Genomic DNA, 23,848 nt, shown 5'->3' with positions numbered 1-23,848 from the left:
TATTATATAAGGTACTTAATTTTCAAAAATGAGGTCTCTAACTTAGTGAAGTTCAGCTGATGAAATGGTGAGATTCACAAGGTGCAGAAATGTGTAAGAGATGGAGCTCTGTTTCCAGGCTTTTCTTCCAAGAATTTGAGAGTGTTATTAACGTGAGCAATGAGTTTGCCTTCCAATAAAAATGGGGATGTACGGCCTGGTTCCTCCTTGGGGTTCAGAGGCTAGAAACCAAGCTGAATTGTGGACAAAAAAAAAACCCCTCTGTCACCAAGGAATGCTTTGTTCTGATGGAAAGTGTGTTTGCATTCTAGATGACAAGAATCTTCCAAATGTCCCACCGCTACAGCTCAGTGTTCCAGCGGACTATCCAGATCAGAGCCCTCTGTGGATAAAAAACCCTAGACAGTACGGTACGAGGGTGCTAGCGTGACATTTGTGGGCATGTGTATGTGGTAATAGTGGGGAAATGTTTATGCCTAATATAGTAATATTATTAAAATTAAATTCAAAAATAAATTTAGTAAATAAATAATAAAATAAAAACAAAACATTAAAATAAAAATTTAAAATGTTTTAAAATTTTATTTATTTTATTTTTATTATAATATCCGTTTATCTGTTATTGTATTTTTTCCAGCAGCCAACCCCTTTTTGCAGTCGGTGTATCGGTACATGACTTCAAAACTGTTGCAGCTTCCAGACAAGCATTCGGTGACGGCACTCTTAAACACCTGGGCACAAAGCATTCGTCAGGCCTGCCTCTCTGCTGCGTAACATCTCACTTTGCAAATCGCGAAGAAGGAAGGAAGATCTCAACAGCTGGCCTCTTCCACATGCCACTGGAAAATCACAGGCATTTTGGGGAGGGTACTTCAGAAGAAAGAAGCCTTATGTTGTTTTGTTTCTAGGTGTCAGGTTCAGTAGAGAACCTGATGTTAGACTTAGCTTTCGTGCCCTTTATCTTCTGCCTCTGTGGACTTTTGCCAGCATTTTCAAATAAACAAAATGTGTGTATATATGGTTCTTGAGACTGTATTAGGATGAGTTTTTATTGTCTTCTTAGAGAAGAAATTATTTGTGGACTTCCATCAGGGAGTCTTGTATAAGAGGGAGTAGAGAGAGAATGTCCTAATTTGCTTCAAAGTTTGCTCAGTGCCAGTTTTCCTTTCACACTGTATGTTTTGTGACTTGATACTGCCCCAGAAATAAATTAGCTGCAACTAGAATGTGCTTGCAAACTTCTCAGTGGTTGCAGGAATCTTTTTGCCTATTAGCTTTGCCCAGAGAGGAATAATTACAGCTTTTTAAGGCATCCCTCAAATACGTGAGCTAAATCTGGATAATTGTACTTGGGGGTGGGGAACCAAACAGAGCGGGGGGAAAAAAAAAAGTATTTTGTATCTTATTTTAAACACAACTTTGTATAAACAATTTTTTGGTTAGCATGGACCACATGTTTCTCCAAAAGAGCGAGGTGATGAGGAAGAAGATAAACTGATGTGCACATTGACTTCCCCTGTAAACTCAGTAAATGTGTACGTGAAGGTGGAGGAGAAAACCCCAGCAGTGTAACGCCCTAGTAACACACATCGATGCAGCAGGCTTGTCTACGTTTCTTCTTTTACCGAGTCTCTCTGAGGCATCTGGCTTCCTTTGGCTGTTGATGCAGTGAGTGAAAATGCTTCTGTGTTACATCAGTTTGTTTAAAAAGAAAAGGAAAAAACGACCATGGCTCAGGAGCAGAACTGACAACTAATATTTTGTGCCTTGAGCAATGATGGGCACTCAAGCCAGTCATCGGCTGCCTTATTGTTGGGCACTGCTAACGAAAACGTTTGCCATGAGTCACTAATTCCATGTGTAGTGTGATTGTTTTATTTTTCCCCTGCTTATAAGTTGGTCACTCTTAATTTCCTGGTGCAGAAGAATTTCAAGTTTCAGATGTTCCCATTACATCCTGCTCCATCTCCCTGTATTGTGCAGCAAACCTTAAAGAGTAGCTGGGCTCTCTTACAGTAGTGTCAGATTGCTATGACCTTTGTAAATCTGTGTGGTGTCATCAGTCCTAGGATGTTTTTTAAATGTGGGTACTTAGTAAGCACTGATTGAGGCAGCAGAATGCTATGAGTATTTTGTACATGAACTAATGCATTATCTGTTCGTTTCTATTGTAATAAATTTATTATTATTCCTGTGTTGGATGCTAACGTTATACTGCTCTTCCCACGTTGATCCGTAGAACCTGGTTCTGTTGTGTCCTTTGGATGATGGTCACTTGAGCTACTTCTAGTGTTAATGGAGGAAGTAGCTCAGAGGATGGAAATTGCGGGAAGGGTGAGAGTGAGCACGGGGACAGAAGTACAGACGCAGCTGTGCCTGCTGTTTGCCATGCTCTGAGGGCAGGAACAGGCTGGGGGGGGAAATGGGGCCGCCTCATCCCAGGGAAATAAGAATGTTTCGAAATCACAAAGTAGACAGTGAAAACACCGGCTTTTTATTGTTTAGTACCCTAGGTCGTGCCATGTTAGTAAGATACTTGACTGAGATCCCCCCTGCCCCTTGATGAGGGATGGATTTTTTTTTTTTGATTGCTGCATGTGTTCCAGAAGCACCTCTCGTGGAGGAACTCTGTAGTTTGACTCCTGTGTCATCATGGGGGGGTAAGTATTGTGAGATAAGCTGGGGTAGGTATCTATGAAGATATCTAACATGGAGATGCACATGAGTTCATTTAAAAAAAAAAAAGAGTTGACCTTTTATACAGTAGCATATGCTAGAGAGCATATAGACTTGCTTCTAGAGGACAACGCTAAATATTTCTACCACTGTAATGTTAAATACTTCCCCCCCCCGAGCATTCTCAGCATTGTGTTTGGTTTGTGTTTCACAATTTCAGATTCTCGTATTACTAACAACAGAGCTTGTAATAAAAAACAAAACAAAAACCCAAACAAAACCCCATGACCTGGGAGGTGGTAACCTGGGACTCCCGTACTCTCTAGAACTTTGGAAAAAAAAAAAAAAAACCCACATAATTTTTGCTTTGTCTAGCTACACTGCAAGAAAAGGTGACAGGTTTTCAAGACTTCCTTGCAGCTCCATCTTCCAGCTGCGAGTATTGATGACAAGGTAATGGGTGATGTCTGATCAGCTTTTCATTCATCCTGTCTGCAGCAACAGGAAAATGTGGCATAACTCCTAGTAGCAGTCCCTGATTCATTATGAGTTTAATGAATAATGAGATTAATGAAGATCTGTAATAGAGTGGGAAAATACGTATAATTTTTTTCCAAATAGTGTCACCTAAGGAAGCTTGCAGAGCGACAGGTGCTGCTGAGGAGCAGCTGCTGCCATCCCCCTCCCCAGTTCCACCATCGTGGTCCTGTTGCGGTCACTCGCCGGGAGGCAGCGCTCTGCTCGGCTGCCCGCCCGCCCGCCCACACCGCGCTGCCCCAGGGCCCCCCCAGCAGCTGGGGGTTTGGGGAGGTGGGCGTGGGGGCTACGGGCAGCTCCCTCACCCTGTCCCAGCGGTGTCAGCTGGGGCCCTGCCTGGGGCAGCAGCGTGGCAGAGCTGGGCAGCGATGACGCCCGGTGTGGAACCAGTCCGGTGCTGCCACGAGTGCGGTCACCGCACACGGGTGGGTGCTCTCCTGTTTGTTTAGTAGATGGTTTCACTGCTCTGCCCAGCCCCGGACATTTTACAGTAGTATCGCTGCTGCTGCAGCGCAGCTGCTTGAGATGGGAACGGAGGGATTCCTTAAGCTTTGATGGAGCAAAAGGGGATTTCTTGCCATGTCGGGAGAGGACAACAAAGTATGTGTTGAACTCCAAGAGAAGAATGCAGCTACCTGCTGGCCAAAACTGCCAGGTTAGTTAGGGTAAGGTTAGAGAGGAAACACAGCAGTGACTTCTGTTTTTAAAAGCAAGTGTTAATACCCTGCTGAGCACAGTGGCTCCAGAAGAGGTGCAAACACATGAGAAGTGGTTGGTGAGGTAGAAGGCATAAACCTGCCTGGGCTGGGAAGACCCCAGGCAGGGAAGAGGAGGTTTAAGCCCAACCCTGGGCTCTGAGATGCCACTTGTCTTGTCCCTCTTCTGTTTGTTCGGGTTTTTTCCTATCAGTGCAACTTCCTATAAATGTCTTGGTGCACTGCTGTTTCTGTTGCCTTTGTAACTGCTCTGCCTGTGAGCATCATGAGTGAGTCCTACAGCTCATCCTTAGTTTAGAACAGTGCAAGAGGCTTCAATGCAGTTATTGCTGAATCAAAAATGTTTCTACATCTGGCATGGTTCACTTTGGTATATACTGATGGCTCATTCTTCCCCTTTCAAAAAAAAAAAAAAAAAAAAAAAGGCATTCACCAGATTCTATAGGAGGACTTTTATAAAAATAAAATTTACATTATCTCCACTCCACAAGACCACATAATTGTTTATAAAACTCAATTAACTTTAATATTAAAAAATACTTTAAAATGTTTGAATTCTCATATCAGTTCTTCCTAGTCATTGAATCCTTAAAACATTTATTTTTACAAGTGTAAGCCAAGAGAAGGAAATTAGTGTTCATGTGGTTTCCATCCTTCACAGAAAAAAGTCATTATTACAGCATAAAGAAAATATCCAATCAGGATAATGAATGTGCAGCCCAGTGGCCCAATGTAAAACCAGGATGCAATGAAGTAGATCATCAGCAAGGAAATGAGAGTCCTGTAGCTAGCCAGAAACCTCAGGCTGATTCTTGGTCCCCAGTTCTGGCTTGTTCTGTCCTTCACCACGGGACTATACCTGATTTTCTGTACGAGGTGGGGGTTGGTAAGATGATAGCGACAAAGTCTGCCAACAAAATCTTCTCTAGAGCAAAGCACGTCCATCTGATCAGCAAACTGAGGTAAGAAAAGTTTAAATGTGAGTATGCTGCTGCAACTACTGTCATAAAGTTAAGTGTAACTTATTTTACAATTTTCTCCATTTATAGGATCATAATAGGAGGGGGGGGAAATCAAAATGCACTTTTAAACAGTCAACTGCTTTAGTGCAGACTTGCCTTGTATCTATATCATACATATAGGAAAAAAAAGATTTGCTTTTCCTGTTTTGGAAATACTCATTCTGGATGATACATTCTTTATGCTTGATGAACAACGGAGTATTTAAAATGCTTTTTATTAATGTTTTGTGTAGGCAAAGCAGAACTACAGGTAGAGAAGCAGGCCTGATCCCATTAGAAAATACCCATCCAGACTAAAGGAGACACAGCAAGAACAAGCTGAGTGTTGTATGTGTGCAAGTGCAGCGAAGAACAGAAATTTGCCATGGAAAATACAGGAGGAGGCAGTGCTGTACCTACCCTTTCGTTAAGCACTGAGGATAAACGAAACAGGAGGCGGACAAGAGTGGCGTTTTCGTAGCTTCGGATGGGCTGGAGCTCAGTATCTCCTTGATACTGCACCTCAAATCTGCGTAAGCCATTTATGATCTAGAAACAGGGAAATAAACCCCTTATCTTGTAGCTCCCATCTGAAACACCTTTATACAGGCACCTCTCAGCCCCAGGTAAGCTGCATTTTATGGAATCGCAAAATGGTTTGGGCTGGAAGGGACCTTAAAGACCATCTAGTTCCAACCCCCTGCCATGGGCAGGGACACCTTCCAGACCAGGTTGCTCCAAGCCCCATCCAGCCTGGCCTTGAACACTGCCGGGGAGGGGGCAGCCACAGCTTCTCTGGGCAGCCTGTGCCAGTGTCTCACCACTCTTGTAGTGAACAACTTCTTCCTTTTATCTAATCTAAATCTCCCCTTTTTCAGTTTGAAACCATTACCCCTCATCCTATCGCTACACCCCCTGATCACGAGTCTCTCCCCACCTTTCCCGTAGGCCCCCTTTCAGCCCTGCAAGGCCACTGTAAGGTCTCCCCAGAGCCTTCTCTTCTCCAGGCTGAACACCCCCAACTCTCTCAGCCTGTGCTCACAGGGGAGCTGCTCCAGCCTCCTGAGCATCTTTGGGATCTTTCTCTGGACCTGCTCGAGCAGGTCCGTGTCTTTCTTGTGCTGGGGGCCCCAGAGCTGAACACAGCCCTGCAGGTGGGGTCTCACCAGAGCAGAGCAGAGGAGGAGAATCCCCTCCCTGGACCTGCTGGCCACGCTGCTCTGGATGCAGCCCAGGATGCCATTGGCTTTCTGGTCTGCGAGCGCACGTTGCTGGCTCCTATATGTTTTATTCATCCACCAGTTCTCTTTATGTAGAAGGACAACTTGTTTTTTGAAGAACAATCTGGGGTAGTGATATGGAATTTCTTCTCTCACCTGGTACCTGCCAAGGGGTGTAAGAATGAGGCCATCCTCGCTTTCAATGCAGTCTGGGAGCTGTTTTTTTCCATTCTCGTCTTGAGCTGTCCCACACTTCATCATCATCTGGGTCAGCTGGGCTTCATTCAGCTACAAGAATAACATGGTTCTAAAACTTGTGTTTGATCTACCCCCTTCTGTTTCATTTATTTCTCCCTTCACAAACCCCTTAGCACTGGAAGCCTTTGAGAGACAGCACAAATACCAAGAACGGCTTAACAGCACCTCAGTTAGACATTAAAAGGAGATAAAAGCCTCCAGATTTCTTGTCTGTGTTCATCAAATCCAAGAGAGGTGTTCTGTTTTATATGTCCCTTACTCCTTGAGAGCTGTCAAAAAGCTATCTTCTCCTAGGTCAATTCTGTATAAGGGAGTGTGGCTGACAGAGAAATTAATCAGTTCTTTCAAGTTTAACCAAAGAAACAGCCTACTCCTAGTTCATCCATTCATCTATAGCTGCAGATGTATGTTGTATTTTTGTAGCTCTTTACATTTAGAAGATACTGGACCGTTTTTAAAATTTAAGCCATGTCTTGCCTGTTCGTAAACATGAGAACAGGCACAAGTAAAGAGACAGGATTGGTATGAACTATAGTCCAAAAGAGTGGTCACTTGAAACAAAGTGGGATTAATATTTAGAAATTAAGAGCATCTAGTTCTATCTCTATTGAAAGCAGTTTTGAAGTGGTTGGGTAAAGTCAAGCCTAAAAGAAATTTACAACAAAATTTGCTAGCAGGGTCTCTGGATGGCTTTGTGACCCCACAAAGTACAAGAGAGACAGAAGTACCTTTGAGGACTCCTGACTCTTGTTCATACTGCCACATAGGGAACGTTCTCAGAAAGCTGTTACGTACCTTAAAGATTTGGCACAAGTATTCCAGTGCTTTCTCTAAATATTCATCTGTTTTTTTGATGCTGTCTTGCCCAATTTCATCAAGGTCATTGCCTGTGTAGGAACCATTTATCTCAGATGGTGTAAATCTAAACCACGAAAAGAAGGACTGGCTAGCCATTGTCTCTGCAGAATGGTCTGATATGGATTTTGCCGTCTGCTGCGCCTGACAAATTAACTGAGCCAGTTTTAACACCTAAAACAAACAAAAATAATTGTGTGGGACAAACAAAGGACTGCTAAGCATCAATACATGGATAAAACTGTGCCTTGATACCTGGCAGTGAGAGCAAACTCACTCTCTTAGCTCATATGGTCTTGTGCTAAGACTGTTAGTTCCATTTCTAAAAGGTAGTTCTTTGCTGTGGAAGCATTTAAGAAACTCAAGTGCTTATTAGGTTTTTCAGCTTTTTTTTTTTACCTCCTGCTATTTTCATCTGACTGGCAGATAGGTACTAATCAATACAATGCATCAGAAGTTCAGAGCAAGCATGCTTGAGAGGAAATACTCACAATGTACTACTCCCAAGGCAGCAAGCTGCTACGTTAACTTCTTATTTAGCAAATAGCAAGCAGATTTTTACAGCTCTGCTGGACTGAGGCTCCTCAGGTTCCAGAAGTCACCATCAGTAAACTTAACTATACAGTAGTGCAGGGTGTAAAGTTTTCCACTCTTAACTTATAGAAAACTTCTTACAATATGGATGCTCAACACTGAGAAAACACCCGTCCAAGAAAGACGTCTGACAAGAAACTTGTTGCTTACCAGATTTCTGACTTCTGTGCCAAACATCTGTTTGTACTGGAAGTCCTGTCCTTCCAGGCTGTAAACGTGACTCTTCACCTTAAATGAGGCATCTGTAATAGTTGGAGGCCACGATGACAAGAAGCTTCCACCAAGTGTGGGGGTCATAAAAAGTCGGTGTTGACGATGGGGAATAACAAGTTCTGGCTCCAGGAATAACTGTTCTCCTAGAATTGGAGAAAAGTAGTGAAGGTGCTTACCTAATTCTCCTTTTTTCTGCCTGTGGAAGGTCTAGCTACAAAAGCATCTTAAGTCTGCTGGGCAACTCGCTTTTAGGTAGGCAGGTAGTTCTAGGGGGAAAGAGGCCTTAATTGCCTTTTTTTCGTTCAATCTCTCTGACCACAGCAGAAAATGTCAGAGTGCATTTAAATGCAGACCATACAGACAGCATTTTAAGCCTGTAACTTTTTTTCAACAAAGGCAGTGGAGAATCATGATGTTTAAGACATTGATACTTATCAAATCTTGCCTCTCCCAAATTTACTGTATCCTAATTATCCTGAAGTGCATGCATGACACCCAATATTTCGTTCTTTAAAGAAAAATTGTGGAATGACACCTAAATGAAGGTGGTTAAAAAGAACTATAGACATATTAAACCAATACAACAACATTAGTGAAGCCACCCAGACTTTTGAATGGCAAAAAAGCATGCAAGATGGGAGAGTAAATCTATTCACCTCAGTGCTTCTGAGGCAAGATGTAGCCATTGTGAAGAAAAAATAAGACAGGACAGCATAAGATGTCAAAATATCCATTTACCTTTCAGGATCATTTCAGCTAGATTGGGCTGAGCAAAGACCTTGGCCACTCGGAACACCATGAGAGCGTTTTTTGGACTGACCAAGTCTGTTCGAAGAGCTCTGTTCAGAAATCCTACAAACAGCTTAGTATACATGAGTAGGTTTTCTTGAATGAAGGCAGCCCTGTCAAAGTGGGTACAGGATTTGTGAGTACAGCTATTTAAGTAATTGTTACTTTCTTTTCTGCCAAATATGTCATTAAGGGAATGTTTTATACTGTCTCTGGAAAGATGGTGTATTTGCACTGAGACAAAAGAATACAATTCTCAAAACAAAAGCTTGTGTTGTTACAAATCATCTCTGATCTTGTACAGGAAGCTAATTCAGGTTGGTGGATGCTTCCTGAAATTCTGCTGTTTTACTCAGGATCTGCGTAAACTTGAGGCTTGGCTCAGGTTACTCACAGTTGCTTTCCTCCTTACCATTTCTCTGGCACGCTGCGAGGCAAGGGCTCTGCGCTTTGTGGTGGCTTTTCTGGAGCATACCTCCAAGGCTGCAAGTAACTTAACCACATCTCAAGAACCTGAGCAAAATCACACATAAAAATACCTAAGTGTCGACACCTTTTGGAAAGGAAGACAGAAAGGGGTTTTTATTCGTTTCTTTTAAACCTAGTGAGGATTATCTTAATGATACCTAAAAGTTTTTAGGATTAAAGCTCTCTCTAGTAATCTTTGAAAAAGCATCTTTGAAAAAGAACTGAAAAAACTAAGTGCATGTTTGTTAGGACCAATCTGGATTTTCTGTAATACCCAAATGAGATGGCACTCAAACAGCTACTACAAAAAACCAAAAACTTAGTTGGTAGCTACATTTAAGGTGCATTTAACAGGTCTGAGAGCATTCACTGAACCTCTACTGAAGTAAGTAAACAAGATGATGCTACATTAAAATGAGTTCAGCTCTCATCTTCTGCATAGACATACCCACCACCCTGAGGAAAACCGAGTGGCGTCCTGATTGCACTGAAGCCAAGACTAGGTTTGCCATGGCCTCTGTAAACATTTCTTCTGACATTCTGCCTTACATGTGTACCTTAAACACGGCGATATAGCCAACTATAGGTCTAGTGAGCAAGATCCAGCCCTGTTACATTCTACATTTTTAAACTACCACATTAATTACCAAGTCATGGTCTGATGTATTTCTTTTCCTGCTTGCAGGAGGTAATATTTGCAGTATCTTGCTATTGTACATTGATATAGTATTACTTGTGTTTATGACCTATCATATTACACAAGTTATTAAGAAATTAGGACCTATAAGAAGGTATCTGCTTTAAGAATAACACCTACTTCTTTTCCATCAGCAGCCATTTTCAGTGTTAGGAAAATCAGCGAACAACCTAAAGTAATTCTCAACAAGATGTATTCAACTTGCTTCTTGTGCCTAATTGGCACTCTTTCTCTAACATGAAATGTACATGTTATATAAACAATTTCACTGCTTTAGAAAAAAAAACCCTAAAGACCAAGAAATAGCTGCTAAACAGCAATAACTAATTACTAGTTCTACTGAGTACAGACTTAGAGAAGCAGGTACGTACTGCTCTGAAAGAGGCATCCAGAGGCCAGTGGCCAAAACAGTGTTGCAGGAAGATATAAAGTTTCTCCTGGACAAACCGAGGAATTACAACCCTGCAAACAAAGACAGTCACATGTATAAACCAGCAGCAAACTTCAAAAACAAAAAACCCCAACCCAACTAACCAACAACCCAACACACTTCAACAAATGCAAATGCAGAAAGGACTGACCCAAACTTATTCTTTCTTAACTGAAGCTCCTTCTGGCCATTGAATTTCAACCTAAATACATACAGATAAAACTCTCCACTAACCTTGGCCAGGATCCGCTGGTAGCATTTTCTTTTTTCTGACTTGTGCCAAGATACAGACTAGTGTACTAGCATGACATCCCCCCTCCTGAACCCCCCCATCTAGTGCATGTGAGAGACACAATCCATGAGGTCTCTTGTACTTTTAATAATGTACTTCTGTATTTAGCCATCAAACCCACCTAATTCAACCTCTCAGGGAAAGCAGAGCTTTTCCAGGAGAAGCTCTATACGTTTCAGAGTCAGGCTGCTCACGTACCTACCTTTTAAACTCCTCTAGTGGGCTGGCTGTGTGGGAGTGGGCCGAAGGGGAGAGAGGCTCTGGTTTCAGGCTGTTGCTGAAAGCATGCAGATGTTTCACAAGCAGTCTTACCACTAGCACGTGCTCTTCAGTGGGTTTAAATGACTCCTAGATTCGAAGCAAGAGACAGGAAGATAATGAGTATCATATGCTAAATGTCTAGGAGATAATTCAGGAAAATTATATTCTCAGATTAGAAAATGAAATACAAGAAACGCTGTCTTCCTTCTAGGTTCTTCGCTGTAGTTTGGTGCCACCTGATTTTGGACAGACTTGCTCCCCAGGACAAGCTGTGTCAATCTTCTGCCATCAGTTCACTAAGAAACAGTAGCGTATTTTTGATAATGGGATTGTAAGAAAAAGTATCTACAGTACTCTAACGCACTGAATTTCAGGCTAGCATTAAAGAACAGAATAACTCATAGAACTTGACTTACCCCTTTCTGAAAAAAGACTATTCAGCCTTTTCATTATGGTTAAAAGTTCATTGCTGTGCACAGCAAAACAGATCCTTTGTTTATGCTCTTGGCTGGCTTTACTGAGTTCTCCTTCCTAGGCTGGTACTCATCTGCCTTATAAGAAATAATCCTAGAAAGAGTTACGGTAAGGGTAAGAACTGCTTCAAGTCCTGCATGATCCTGTCATTTCTAGCATCATTATGTGTAGAATTAGCTGGGGTGGGAGTAGCACAAGGACTGATGGTGAGCCACAGTGACGTTACTAATAAATGAGTGAGTGTATGATATCGCAGGGAGATGAATGAGGTGAAAAAGAGCTAGTTCACCTGGGTGCCCAGCACCAGAGCTGGTCTGCTGCAGAATCTGGGGTCAAAGCACTAACTCCTTTGCTTCTGTAATCTGCTTTAAGAGTAGTGAACTAATCTCAATCCATTACTGAAGGCAGATTTTAAGACATCATTTGTATTCTAAGTTTCACAGCTTTCATGTTTCTCAAAAGTTGAGAAGAACGTATGTGAAACTAAAGTTACAGCTGCAAGTATAATGGAAGAGGCTGGAAGAGTGTATTAGATAACAGCTGCAAGATGTGTCCAGGATGCCAAATGCAGCCATGCTGAGGTAAGACCCTGAATATGATTCTAGGGGACTGGCAGGCATTTTTTATACAAAAAGCTTCCACTTCTTAAATCCATTCAACACTATTTCCAGTGCTGGGCGCGGGGAGAGGCTGTGTGTCTTTGTGCGTTCTTTCCCTCCAATGCCTGAGGCAAAGCAGATCTGTTTTTACAATCTCTTAAGACTTTTAATATACTGTAAAGTTCACTCCAGGAACAGACTCAAGGCTTGATGATAGATCTAGTCATGTAGTGCAGCCAGATCTGAGACTCTTTTAAGAGCAAGGATAACCTGTTACCAGTTCTAATGAAGGCTGGCCTCGCATTCTTGACAGCTCCTGGTACGTCTGCGTTTTCTATAGTCCTGAGGAGAGTTTTTATACATATATAACTGAGAAGTTACTTGGTCCTAGGAGTTTAGATCAGGATCTCCAAAAGCAACTAGAGAGGTTAAGTACTCTGCTATAGGCCTTGAAAGGGTGTAATTAAAAAAAAAAAAAAAAAAGGCTCCCCTTGGAGGTACCTTTTGAACTTACAAAACCACCAATACCACTATTTCAATACATCGTTTCAGGTGACCCGAGTAGTTTTTCCACTCAGCAAAATTTCCTCTTAGCCTGGATCAGCACCATTACGAACATCACTAGTTTAAAAAGTATTTTTCCTTACAAGTGTTTTTGTTGTCAAACCTTAGCTTACAGGAAGGACGATGCCATTCTTTTCTTAACACGGTAATTATATAAACATAATAGTAAAAAAAGATTTAAAGACAAGTAGTAGTTCCTGTTTTCCTTTCTAAACAGTACCTTGAGATATCATAGCACTTTATAAAAAAAAAGGATTGAACAGCAGGACAATTCCATACAGTGCTAAAGAGCTTTATAGTATAATAAGAGCTTTATAGAACATATGCTCAGCCCTCCCCGTTCCCAAAATGAAGACCCAATGAATAAAGGGCTGAAGTAGGGAAAGAGGAATCAGCAATCTGTTCCAACAGGAATGTTTTTGCATGCACATTTCCTGAACAATCTGCAAATGTACTACTCGTGTGCTTTTGCAAAACTGAATGGTCAAGTTCACATTGCCGCTACAAATTTAGTACTACCCAGTGACATTTCACAGGCTAAAAACCCCTAGATGTTACCCACCTTAATTTTAGGTGACAGCCAGGCAAATTCCCTTCCATGCAAGGTTTGCTTAAATGACTAGTGTGTGAGGGGCAGGAATCTGCCATCAGCAAAGCCAGTTTTGGTGCCCAAAAATGTCAGTATAGCTGATAAGCCTCTTTCTACAATGCATTACAAGAATGCATCTCTACAAACAAAGTTCCCAATTAGCCCTTATAATAAGCTAGATTTTAACTATTTTCTCCAGGACCTTTGCTAATAACTCTCAGTAGCTGTTTTTCACTGAAAATTTAGTAAATCTCAATGCAGTGTTCTCAATCAAGTTGTAAAACCACACCTTAGCAGAAAAAGCTGCTGTACAGCTAGTACTGATACACTTTGCAGATTATATGATGGAACAAGATTTTTAAAAAGGAAACAAAATGAAAAGATGATAATACTTGGTATGCGTGGAGGGCCTGGTAGCTGGATTGGGCAGGACTACCGTGGTGTTTACTGGAGATACTGAGTCGGTAGTGGAGAACCTCCAGCTGAGACAATAGAAACAAAAAGGAAGGGGGGGGGAGGGAAAAAAGGAGAGAAGAGAGCAAGAGAAAAAAAAAAGTGAGAATGAGCCCAAGGAAGAAGGGTGGGGAGAAAAAATGAACATCACAAATAGTCAGGGACAACATATCACAGTAACAACTGCAGCCACAGTATCCTCTTCTTTCTGGTGCTCACTAGATTGATTCCACTACCCTTTAGCAACTTGGAAATACAACTGGGAGCAGGTGCCCAAAAAGTACAGCAGTAAGTGGCTGTGACTGTTCTCTTTGCTACCCTCAAAGCAAATACTGGCAGGGGATACGGAGCTTTTGCCAAATAAACTCCCCGTTCCAGTGAATGCAGCTACAAGGATTTACACACTGCTACAGTGTTTTATTAAATAATAGAGTAAAAGTGTTCAATATTCTGGAAGCTTTTTTAATACTGTTTTGAAAACCATTTCTTCCTGTGCTGCTGGAGAAGCAGGTTTGTATACTGAGAAAAAACTCAAATTGATACTTCCTTCTTCAGGAAGAAACAAAAGTTTGGCGTTTTATAATCACTGTGAGCCTGTCCAGTAAGTTTCCGGTTTGGAGAAATCCTCTGTCATCTCTTTCTACGGAAAGGGCATTTGGGAAGGCTGCAGGTCTTGTGGATTTCCTCAACAGAGGAAACCACTTTTACTATTAGGGAAACATCACATGTATAAAATAGCAGGAGACATGCCTAACATAGTGTTATATGCTGATGCAAAAGGCATCTTGGCTTCACACTGAAGTCTCTGCAAGCCTTAGCCAGATCCCTTCCTGGATGAGTGAGGTGAAGAGTATCTTTTGACAATGTGATGGTGAAAAGGATACTGTAGCGACAGTGAGACACGTGTATGAAATTAATGAAAAAACATAAAACAAAAAATGTACACTACACCCATCCCAATGACTATTGTCAGGCATCTAAACTAACTCTCCAGATCACACCTCTGCTGTCTTTGAACAGCCCCTACCCAATCTCCTCTACTGCCAGTTTGGTATCTTTTGGTTTGACCCTCTTGGAGCAGTAGGATTGTTACTGCAATCTCCCCAACAGCTCAAACACATCATCTGCTTCATAATCAACTCCCCTGCCACAGGAATCGGCAAGAGCCTGTAGTCTAATGGGTGTTCCACATGCAGTGCTGGGGTCTGTGGCACCTGGCATTGGAAGGTCAGGAAGCATTACATCAAGTTTTATCAAACAACTTATTTTTAAGGGTTCATTGTGATTACAGCAGAAGGGAATAGGAAAAGACATGCTGCACGGTTGGGCTCTGGATCATCTGAGAAAGAAAATGCAAATACACAATGTAAAAGAATGGGAAAATAGTTGAATTAAATGGGGAAAACAGGGAAACTCAGCAGAGCAAATAGTGTCAACCTCAGGTTCACACCAGATCCAGAAAGAATTCAAAGCAGTAAAGGAGAAAAGAAGTACATCCTCTCAAAAGAAATTATTTACTGTTCATTCCCATTCCACCACCTTCTACTTGTGAAGAGAACTCTGTGATGATATTAACAATGTTTAAGGAAAATCTATCATTCCTTGAGGCGCTTTACAGGGAAGTCATATATCTGGGATCTAGCTTGGCCCATCAAAGCAAACAAGTCTGGCTGCTGGACAAAGAAACAGCAAGTTCTGTGGAACCCCATCCCACCTTCCAATACAGGTATGTAACCATTTCAAGTCACTGATGGTCAAATGGGTCTAGATCCAGGGATGAAGGGTCACTAATTACCCCTCCCCTTCCAAATGCACAGAAGGCTAAATGGAATCAAGTGAACCTACATAATTATTAATAATTTTAAGAGTAAGGTTTAGGGTGATTTTAGGTTTCCAGTCAAGGCTTTTAACCCTTATGTTAAAACAAAACTTGCATTTCTGTATATTCTACTTCCTTATCTGAGGAACTATGAGACAGACTGTTCTCCTTCAGCCCACCCCGAGACCAGTCTACAAAGCTTAGTTTAAGCATCACAGGCTTATGAAGAGTCCTGTCCCCAGCTGATCTGGAACCTTTCCTCAGTCCTGCAGGAGGGATCCTTCATCCATTTATGGATGTCATGGGGAATTCCAGTCCCCTATTCAGGTGTTCCAACCCCCAAAGAGCAAAGACTTCCTTTTTTACATGCCCATGATTACTTCCCATCAAAGGTGAAACTAAAGTCCCATCAGGGAGTTACGGCCTCAAGCTGTGGCTCAACACACCTTGTGGAGGATCCTGAGGTCAGGATTTCAGAGAACTTTAAGCTCTACCTAGGCCCTATCCCACCATAACGTTGACAGTCATTGTCTGTAACTGCTGCTCCCTAGCGTTAGAAGAGAGCATCTGAAATACAGAGGGTGAACAGAGGAGAGAAGTTTAAAGCAATCATTATTTCTGGCCTAAGCACAGCGCTTGATGCACAGAGACTGGACAGACAGACAGACCAAAGGTACTTCAAGCAAAGCCTTTCCATCACAGGTGCACAGCCATGCTGCTGGGAGTCCCAAGTGGAGACTTTGCAACGTTAGTGAGTTTGCATTTTGACCTTGACTTTAAGAACAAAAGACAAAATCCATCACATTTCAGCTCTCCAATCTTTTTCCCTAGCAAAATATAAATATGTTTGTTATTTTATAGCCTGTGGAGTGAAGGATCAGAATTTCTCAGTCAACCAACTCTCATTTTTTTTCTTTCACACAGGAATAAATCCTGAGTAGCTTTTATGTTTCTCTCCTCTTCTATGAAATTCCCACTGTGACCCAGAGGGAATTCAGAGGATCAACATTTTCTCCTTCAAATTCCCTTCACACTTACAATGCCTTTGATCTTGGCCTCCCCAACACTTACTTTGTTTTTACATGCAGTAGTTTGTTACTGAACAGGCCACCACAAACTGCTTAATACAGTGTATTATCTAAGCAAGAGCTTGTAAGATATTCTGAACTCTGTAGCTACAGAACTACCTCTGACACCATTATGGTGAAAAGCGTATTTTGGAATACGAAACGACAAAAATGGCTTATTCACTTAACACTGAACGACAGTTTAGTAAGATTTCCTTTTTTAAGTTGATTTATGCTAAAAATCAGTTACAGATCTTGGAAATTACGAATTGGTATTCCAGTAACATTTGCTATCACTGCTGGAAATCAATTTCAGCTTTTTTTAGCAGCCATGTTGCCCCAGTAGGATTTAACACTGTGGTTTTACAGTGGCATCTTCCCCATCATTAGTAGTTTGATTATTGGTGTTCAGATTGTTGTGACCATCTCACAAACTTGTCTTTTACAAAAAAACAAAACAAAAACAACACAGCTTCTGCAATGAAGGCAAATCTGGATGACACACTGACTCACAACATTCTTCATAACTGGATTAGCAATTTTGACACACTCATGTAAGTACTCTGATAAGTTACTTCTTTCCTTTGGACCAATATACCAAAAAAATTCTCCACAGAACAGGAGATTCACCCCAAGATAAGAGGTCAACCATCAGATGACGCCCATGAATGAAGTACAAACTATTACCTTGACATGAGGGGACTGCATTTTCTGATACATTTCCAGTGAATAATGATGAAGCCACATTTCAACAAAGATCTGCAAAACAAATATTTTCTCAGCCAGGGAAAGAGAAATAATCCAGGACTTGACAGTCACAAGCTAGGTAGAAGGGAAGACCATAGTATATAATCTGAAAACTAAGCTGCACTTAGAAATAGACAGGCACCTATTCAGAGATGTTTCAGGCTATCGTCATGTCAATGCAAACGACTAAGCTGGCATACTGTTAGCACCTGCTGAGCATCAGTAATTCAGTTCAGCAATATGGCAGGAACTTGTTTCAGAACAACTGTTAAGTCCAAATTCTCCTTTCCCTTCCCTTGATGGTGAACAGAACCAACTTCTCTTGCTGAACCTTTGCTTAGAGCATAGAATTAATGTAAGATTAAAAAAAGAAAGAAAATCAGGTTTGGAAACATTTCTGTAAAAAACCTACTCAAGTAATAACAACAAATAAGTTGTCAGATATGCAGTCTATAAAAAAAAAGATAATTAAGTGCCTTTCTAAATTACAACTTAACAGTTTCACAGTGGTTCTTTGTTTTGCCAACAGAGACCAAGAGCTGCGCAGCTCAGTTCCAAAAGCAAGCTAAAGCAAAATGGCATAACTGTCTCTGGTTTAAAAAGAGATTCCTCAGTTAGCAGCAAGAAATGCCGTGGGGTGTTTTCTTCCTTAAACCCCACTGACCTGAAGCAGTGTTTCTGATCTCCAGATCTCCTGGGAAGCTGGGTCGGCGTTCACAGAAGGCTGATGGGCAATGTGCCGTTTCAGCAAGCTGGTGTGATGCATGCCGTAGGAAGTGAAAGGCACTGCGGGAGACCTTGAAAGACATGAAGGGAAATACTGAAGCCGGTAAGCCTCAGTACGGGGAAACGTGTCACTGCTTTTAATCACTGGTTTCTAAACTGGAAAACAATCTTTATGAAGTAAAACTGCACAGCTCATTACATACTTCAAACTTCTGCAACGTGTTACAATTACTAGTCCAACTATAAACTAACAGCACCTCACTAGTCATACTGCACCGAACCAGCCTTACACAGACCTGATGTTATGTTCAATAATACATGGGGTTTTCACTTTCTCCTATTCAATCTGTTTTATTTCACTCTGCCTTCCATATTCGTAATTAACCTGATCTGTATTTTCCTAGGTATATGCTAAGGCTCAACAGACCATAGAAACTGATACTTGAAATGCATTTAAAATGCATTTTATATATATATATATATATATATATAAAATATAATGGCTATTTATTTTTACACTTGTATAAAATTGCTAATATTGGTAACATTTTATAAATTCAAGTAGCAAAACCAGTTTTGAAAATGTGGACTTTCACACACTCAGCCATTACAAAGAACAAAAGACTGGGTGCTTGTATTGGGGGATTTTCACTTCAACTTTGTGAATCTGTTTTTATGCCATTATCACACAGACATCTAGAACTTCAGTAAGTGGTCCAAAAAATCTTTCATCCTCTTCCTTTCAGTTGTGGCTAAACAGCTTGATCTCTTACCATGCAAAAGAGTCACCTGAAATGCAGTCACTCATTATATGATTTGATTACTAATAAGTGTCTTGGCTTTTTATGGCAGGAAGCTGTGAACTGAGAAACCTACGAGCACCATCAGTCTGCAACAAAGCCACAGGCACGGTCCTGACTCAGTGGTTTTGAAGAAATGCAAATAGGTGATGAGAGCATTAAACAATTAAGGATGGCAACCCAGGAACTGAAACAAAACGACCAACTGCCAAGTTGTCTGGCTTTGCAGCAACATTAACGAAAGATCCAAGCTTCCTTGTAGCAGTGGTTAATCACCAGTGCCAGCTTTACCACATACCGTATGTATCTGAAGACAGTAAAATCTACCGTCAAGTACAGTCAGATCTGTCCTACTCCAGTTGCAGGTCACAGAACACAACTGGAGTCGCTGAACAGATGAATTTCTGTTGCTTGTACACACCTTTTCTGCTCCAATAATTGCTACCTTTCAGATTTACAAATGAAACCTTTATGGTAAAACTAAGTGAACATAAATCTACTTAAATTTTGTAATTACATAGTAAATACATACAGATCCTAAAGAGCAGATGTGTTTTCTACTTGTTAGAGATTTTGTTCCAACAAGCTGTATTTTGTAAGCACTGTTCCCACAACTTGCCTCTGGCACTGAATTACCTGGGAGTCGGGGAAGGGATGGCTCCCCCAGGATTTGAAGAAGGCAGAGGAAGGACGCTTCCTTCTGTGGGTAGGAAACACTTCAGGTACGTGTCCACCAAGATGAAATAAGCACTGTTGGAAGGGCTGACGTGATGGGCCACGGGTGAGTTCTGAAACAGACACCCAGGATATACCTGCAGTTACATAGCGTTACTTCAAGCCACTGCTAAGGAACGTCTGCTCCACAGCCGGACCCACTGCTATAGACAAGCAGAAGCCCAGAGCTTATAAAGGGTGAACTGACAACAAAGACGCTTTGGAGCAAAGGTAAAGTAACTGCAAGAGAACCGCTGCTGTAGTAGCGAATGTAACCAAGCACGAGAAGAGTGCAGTGTTATGTAGCACAGGCAACAGCAGGGAGAGGAACCAAATACCCACAGCACAAAGCTGTAGTTGTGACTGTATTGATGGTGTTACTGGATAGAGGGGCAGAAAACCCATTTGGAATCGACTGCCTGCTCTGTGTTGGCATGTTGTTGGACAGACTGCTTACTGTATATCTGAGGCGGGTGTTTTGTTTATTATCTGGTCCTACACGATCAACTGAACCAAAGCAATAACAAATTTTTAAAGTACACATAAAACTGCTGTTAATTTAGCTGGACAGATTCTCAGCAGGCTCTTAAAGCATTGTGAAGAAAGGCGAACACTATTTTAAGAGGAAAATTGCAAAAGGTACTTACCTTCTGTGTGATCAAACTAATTGCGAAGTAAAACATGTAATATTCAAATGGATCTGGAAGAAGAGTCAAGGATCAGGTAATAAAAACCAGGTACAGCTCTTAGATATCTGGAGATGCTGACTAGACACTAAATTTTCATTTTGCCAATGCTAAACTAACTTGCTAGAGCTTAACAGCAAATTCAGCTTCACCTTCTTGCTTTCCAACTGACCCAAACACCGGTAAATGAGTTTTCTCTATGTGGCAAGGTGCATTACTCTTCTTAGCACATTCAGCTATCTCAAACTGAAACCTGTGCAGCTGCAGCCAGACTGCTTCCAACAAGTACACTAGCTGCAAAGTTAACATGCCCTTTTTCTATCACATTACATAAACTAAGTAGTTATGAAAACAAACATTGTGAAATACAGGCTTTATCGAAATAACTGGAAATTTTGTTGTTGACTTGAATAAGGCCAGAAATTCCCCCACAAGGGTTTATAAGAGGGCAAATTTATTTTTCATTGGAATCTAAACATTTCTAACCAGCCCAAACTCTTCAGCATGACTGTGATTTACCACAGACACAATATACGACAGAAATGCTCATCATCTCTCAGTTTTAGACATTTAAAAGGAATTAAATACCCAACTGTTAAAAGGATACTAAGAGCCAAATTCAAACCTAAACCACCAGATGAAGTAAACTGGACTTTGTTGTGGTATAAAGAGCATTCTGGTAGGACTTGCTCTTGTATTGAAGCCTTCACAGGGCCCTGAAAGACAAGAGTAATGAAATATTAATCTGGCTACTCAGCATACTTGCAGAGTATGTTTTCAGATAGTAAAATTCTCCTGCATTCCAGCACTCTGAGACAATATCTATGCTCAGCTCAGTGGGATTTTACTGCATTGCAGTAGTTCCTTGTGCAAATGCATACTCTTTAGATAACTGCCAACTTTCTCACTGAAAATGAGTATTTGGCATAAGAAAAAAAAAAGAGCCTTCAGCACAACTTTTCCAGTTGGAGTGGGAGTAGCAGAAGACTGGTGCTTGCCTGATGGTTTTGTTAGAGTAATTGAGCTGTGGACCAGCAATTACTATATGTTTAAATGATTTTTTTCTTTTTTTTCAAAGGCTGTAGAACTATCTGAATCAATTTCTAGATAGCAGGTAGCTGGTAGCAATGGAAGAAACTTAGTGAAACAGTTTTGCAGTAAACATTTTTGTTTGAAATCTCATACTTCATCTCCAGGACAGCAGTTAGCCTTCAAACACATGGCCACAAAGCACAGCCAGGGAAGGCGCTGCTCCGTCATGAGCTTGGAAAACTATTTTCAATCCTGCAACTATTGGTAACCAAGATAAAGCACACTACTTTCTCTGGGGACAGGATAACAATCCCAATGCAGCTCTCTTGGCTGAACAGCACAAATATCTTGCTGCTGACAACCATCATCTCCTACAAAGTTTATGGCTGGAAACTCCCCTCCTCTAGCAACCCTTTAAAGAAATGGGTGTGCTCTAAACCTGGAGCACTGAGGCTATACCTTGGCCTACATTGAATCATACATATAAAGTGTGTGCAAAGTTCCAAGAGCTGCAACAACAACTACATTCTCTTCTTAAAAGATTTTCAGTTACTCACTGGAAGATACGAGACTGGGAAATCATATCTGTACTCTTCTGCTTGAAGTTTGTAAACCAGCTTCATCATTGGGCCACTGAAAACAGGTATCGGAAAGAAAATCCATGGTAAGTACCCTCTCCTGTTCCACTTTTGTGACATGGTCAAAGAGTGGTTATTTGTTCACCATACTTCTTTTTTTTAATCTGTGCTGAAATGAATGAGTTTACCTGGGATCCAGGAAATCCAAAGCCACAGAATATTCAGTAGGATTTGTTCTTCCTTGCAAGCAGCGAAGATTCCAGCCTACAATGACGCCATCCAGACTACCAAAAATGCTCTCCACCAGCCACGGGAAGATGCCATGTAGTTCCTTTAGGGAAAACAGACACAACTAGTCAATGTGTGCAGTTCCTCGCTTGAGCAATCTCTACTGCACATACCAGAACGCAGAAAGATACTGTGTGCCAGCTATCGGTGAGTGTTTCCAGATTATCACGGGGCAGAGCTTCCATTCAAAAGAATGTATCACCATATGGCAGTTAGAGGGAACCTACCCGGATTTCTGATCCTGCTGAAGTTGCAGCGATACTCATCAGCATCGCATGCAATTATTTACCACATTTTAAAACCCAGCTTTCCTCGTAAATCGAGGCTGAAAGGTATTGATGAAGTGCAGTCAACCGAAACAATCTTTAAACGACTACAAAAGGTTTTTAACTTTCGGGAAGCACTAGCTTCCCGCTGTTTCACCTGGGGTCCTCAAAACTCTTGATAAAAGAAAGAGGAACAAAGAGAACAGTAAGAGGAGAAAAGCAGGCTCCCCTGAAACGCGCTGGGCAGGCAGCTTCTGAAAAGGCAGCGACTGCTCACCTTGGCGGGAAACTCCTCGATGACTGTCTCCAGATCGTGGCACCTCTGCACAAACGGTTTGTTTACACAATCCGCCTTCAAAGTGGCCTGTTACAAATCACAAGGGAAATCAAATCACCGTTGCCAGAAGGGACGGTATTTACCACGGCCATGACGTAAAAACCCCCGAATTACGCCGCTCCTCGGGTACAGCACCTCTGTCGCCATGGCCGAGGCGACACCGGCCGACCGCGTCACTTGACGGTACATAACAAAGCTGCCAGTTAGCCGCGAACCCCAAGTCCGACCGAAACGGGCCGGCCCGGCCCGCCCCGCTCGCAGGGCCCCGCGGGCTCGGCGCGGCGCCGCCCCGTGCCCGCCCGCCCGCCCGCCGCTCCCCACCCACCAGCAGGAAGCTGGGCTGCTGCAGGTGCGGGCCGGCCATGCCGCCTCTGCCCCGAGCGCCGGGCCGCGCCGCGGGAAGGGCAGCGGAACCGGCCGGTAACGCCTCCCCGCAGGACCGCGGCGCCGGCTCCCTCCGCCCGCCGCCTCCCGCGCTGCCGCCGGCGCAGCCGCCCTGCGTCACCACCGTCGCCCTGCGCGCCGCGGTGACGACACCCGCTGCGGCCGCGGCGCCTGGCGGCGGGGAGCGCGCCTCTGTTGCCATGGGGACGGGCCCAGCGCGGTTCCCGCTCCAACATGGCCGCGCTGAGGGAGGCCGCAGCCCGGCCTGCGGGGCGGCTCCGGCCCCGTCCCGAGAACCCGTGTGCTTTGCGGGGGGCTGCGGGGAGCTCTGGGGGTTCCCTTGGCGGCCGTACCTGCAGAGCTGTTGGCAATGAGCCGTGTGGCAAGAGAAGAGGGGCCGCGGGGGGTCAGGCAAGGGCCCGGGGGCTTGGGGGTTGGTGGTGGAGAGGCAGAAGCCGCCATTTGCTCAGGTGCTGGTGTCTGGAGAGAGCATCTGGTGAGCAGATGAAAAGCGGTGCGGACAGAGAGAGACCTCGTTGGTAAAACGTCCTTCCTGACGGCTGAAAAGGACAGTTCTCATCCAAACCGTGGGCGAATTTAGAAACGGTGTGTTCACAGAACATCACAATATTGTGGAGGAAAAGTAGCTTTTAAATAGAAGTATATTAAAAGGCCAGGAAACTATGTCAGAAAATGAGGTAGCTGTGGCACGAGACTG

General features: G+C 42.6%; 2 protein-coding genes across 8 annotated transcripts in view; one reads left to right on the top strand and one right to left on the bottom strand.

Moving 5' to 3' along the window:
• The window catches only part of MED15 (mediator complex subunit 15), a 30,363-nt gene extending 28,151 nt beyond the window's left edge, over positions 1-2,212 (top strand). For 6 of the 7 annotated variants that reach the window (XM_086474483.1, XM_086474481.1, XM_086474482.1 and 3 more), the window contains 2 exons: positions 312-410; positions 638-2,212. In XM_086474483.1, coding sequence (XP_086330609.1) covers positions 312-410; positions 638-774 — 236 coding nt within the window. In that variant the 3' untranslated portion in view covers positions 775-2,212. The remainder of the gene's footprint in view (positions 1-311; positions 411-637) is intronic. The other variant, XM_086474477.1, reaches the window with a different exon arrangement.
• Positions 2,213-4,492: 2,280 nt separating this feature from the next.
• Positions 4,493-23,110, bottom strand: SMPD4 (sphingomyelin phosphodiesterase 4). The gene is made up of 19 exons (XM_086474046.1): positions 23,072-23,110; positions 22,687-22,773; positions 22,044-22,186; positions 21,835-21,910; positions 20,853-20,961; positions 20,207-20,259; positions 19,482-19,633; positions 17,984-18,116; positions 17,260-17,331; positions 13,626-13,715; positions 10,949-11,094; positions 10,396-10,486; positions 9,272-9,372; positions 8,809-8,972; positions 8,008-8,213; positions 7,204-7,437; positions 6,307-6,438; positions 5,351-5,479; positions 4,493-4,886 (listed from the first exon to the last, which is right to left on the bottom strand). Exons 1-19 carry the CDS (start codon positions 23,108-23,110, stop codon positions 4,560-4,562), a joined length of 2,484 nt encoding a protein of 827 aa, XP_086330172.1. The 3' UTR covers positions 4,493-4,559.
• Positions 23,111-23,848: the final 738 nt, after the last annotated feature.

This window comes from Leptosomus discolor, chromosome 16, assembly GCF_034619465.1.
Source record: "Leptosomus discolor isolate bLepDis1 chromosome 16, bLepDis1.hap2, whole genome shotgun sequence".
Classification (NCBI taxonomy): domain Eukaryota; kingdom Metazoa; phylum Chordata; class Aves; order Leptosomiformes; family Leptosomidae; genus Leptosomus; species Leptosomus discolor.
This window is presented reverse-complemented; position numbering and strand designations above follow the sequence as displayed.